Source organism: Mesoplodon bidens (assembly GCF_964165515.1).
Source record: "Mesoplodon bidens genome assembly, chromosome: 9".
Lineage (NCBI taxonomy): Eukaryota > Metazoa > Chordata > Mammalia > Artiodactyla > Ziphiidae > Mesoplodon > Mesoplodon bidens.
In genome coordinates, this window is record NC_138166.1 from 88246427 (window position 1) to 88248857 (window position 2431).

General features: G+C 46.6%; 1 protein-coding gene across 1 annotated transcript; it reads right to left on the minus strand.

Annotated features, from left to right (window-relative positions):
- Positions 1-272: 272 nt before the first annotated feature.
- Positions 273-2431, minus strand: LOC308622320 (uncharacterized protein; the record flags this gene model as incomplete). The annotated part of the gene is given in 3 exon segments (XM_081243674.1): positions 273-1012; positions 1016-2098; positions 2315-2431. Coding segments are annotated over 3 exon segments (1902 nt in total). The 3' UTR covers positions 273-310.

A 2431-nucleotide genomic window follows, 5' to 3' on the forward strand; every position in this document is an offset into this window, starting at 1 on the left:
TTGCTCTCAGACAGTCAAAAAATATAGAATATCCTGAAGAATTCCATGTTTATAAATGTTCAGTTCTAGGGAATTCTCTAAGAAAGCTCAGATCAATATAATTTTTAAAAGAATTAAATACTTATAGTCCTTTAAAAAATGCCTCGTCTCCTTCTTAGGAGGAAGTCTTTTCTTCCTGAGATTCTTTAAGATTTAGCCAATGCTTTATTCCATGCATTTCATAATATCCAATAGTACCTTTCTGTCTATATTTTTCCTTCTGCAGCAATTACCTGGCCAACAGCATGAATTCTGAACTAATTCAGAGACTTTAGAGAAAGCATACAGAACTGCTTTCAATGTAGTACTTCCGTTCAGTTTTGAGATGAGGAAGTTTTTGTACTTCAATTACTGGAAGTTGATTAGGGTCCTGGGTGTGAAAAAGGAATTTTGCTTTATGCCAGCTGCCATCTTGAATCTTGCAGTCATCTGAAAGCACTTTAGGTTCAAGTAGAGTGTTTTCTTTGAAAATCTGGCTATTCCATCCCTTGAAACCAATAGTCAATCCTGAGCCACTTGTCTGAACACTTGTCCACACTGGAGTGTTTAGACAATGAATGGTGATGATATGGGTGGCTTCTGAGCTCAGTAAATGAAGGAAGTTCATCTGGACTTTTCCAACTCCAAACTCCAACTTTGTCACAGAGACAGGAGATAAACATGTCTGACCACCAGCACTGAAATTGCAGAAAACCTCAATGGCGTCTGAAGGGCATCCAAGATTTGGATCAATCCAGTATTTTCCATCTGATACTTTGTGTTCACAGTTAAGCAAATCTTTGCAGATTCGTGCTGGATTATCTCGTGTGCCAAGAGGATTCTTGATGCTGTGCAGTAAATTGCTAAGGTAGTTCAAGGTTTCGAATATCTCTGCACTGTGGTCAGTTAAGGTCACTTCAGTATCCTGGTAGCTCTCCATCTGTAGGGCAGTATGTGATTCAATCAGGGCTTGAATAGCAGCATTGATATCCATTTATTTTCTTGGGCCTGATGCTCCAGGTGGACCTGGAGGCCCTGGTTGACCTCTCGGTCCTTGGGGACCAGTTTCACCTCTAAAGCCTTTTTCACCTCTGGGTCCAGTTCTACCTCTTGGGCCTATTATACCTTCTCTGCCAAGGGGGCCAGTGTTTCCCCTCTGTCCAATAGGACCTTTAGGACCTGATATTCCAACAATGCCAGCATCTCCCTCAGGACCTTTGGGGCCTGGGAATCCTTGGAAACCTGTCAAACTTTGAATACCATGTTCTCCAGACTGCCCTTTCATGCCAGGCTCTCCACATGGTCCTTGATCACCTTGTGCTCCTCGGCGACCTCTTTTACCTGGAATTCCAGGTTGACCAGGTAGCCCTTGTTCACCCTTCGGGCCTAGAACTCCTGGGCTTCCTGGAAGGCCTGATGAACCCTTTGCTCCTTGAGAACCTGGAGACCCAGCCAGTCCCATTCTTCCTGGGCTGCCTCTGACACCAGGAAGTCCCTGTTTTCCTGGTAGCCCAACTTTACCAGGGTTTCCTGAAATGCCTTCTGCTCCAGGGTAGCCTTGCATGCCTTTTGGCCCGGGTAGGCCTGGAAGTCCAGGAATCCCAGGTTTCCCAGAAGGACCAGGAGCTCTTTTTTTCCCCTTAGGACCTTCAGATCCTCTCTCTCCTTTTACTCCTTGTTCACCCCGGTCACCTGGCTCACCTGGGGGCCCTTGTTGTCCAGTGGCACCTCTTGGTCCTGGTATACCCATGTGACCCTTATATCCCTCTGCTCCAGGCTCTCCTCTCTCTCCTTGTTCCCCCATTGGACCCTTTTCTCCTTTAGGTCCTGGCAACCCGGAAAGTCCTGGTTGACCTTCATGGCCCCTATATCCTGGAATTCCTGGTTCTCCAGAAGGTCCCATCAATCCTAAGTGTCCCACAGCACCTCTAGTTCCTCTGGCACCTTTAGGACCACTTTCCCCAATTTGTCCAGGAGCACCTCTGCTTCCAATTTCTCCTGTGGGCCCCATTTTTCCTTTATCACCCTTCTTCCCTGGACGACCTCTTTGTCCTGGCAGTCCCACAGTTCCTTCAGGTCCCTGCTAGTGTTGGAGGGTCTCCTGCAGAGATGGAGGGTGCCTGTGGCTCACCGTGAGGACAAGGACACTCAGGAAGACTTTTGACAAAATATTCCCTCCCCTCACCTCCCTCCCTCTGCCTAATTCCATCTTCTCTACCTGGTAAAATAACTTTTATAGAGAGAATGCCTTCTATTTTGATGCCCAGAATTCCAAATTAGGGGATTCTATTCATACAGTTCCAGCATAGGGGGCATTTTGGTGAACTAGCGACAGCAAAGATTGAGCAAGGAGAGGTGTTGACTTTAATTCCTGCTTGGCTGCTAACAAGTCAGCTGAGTTTGGGCAAGTCAT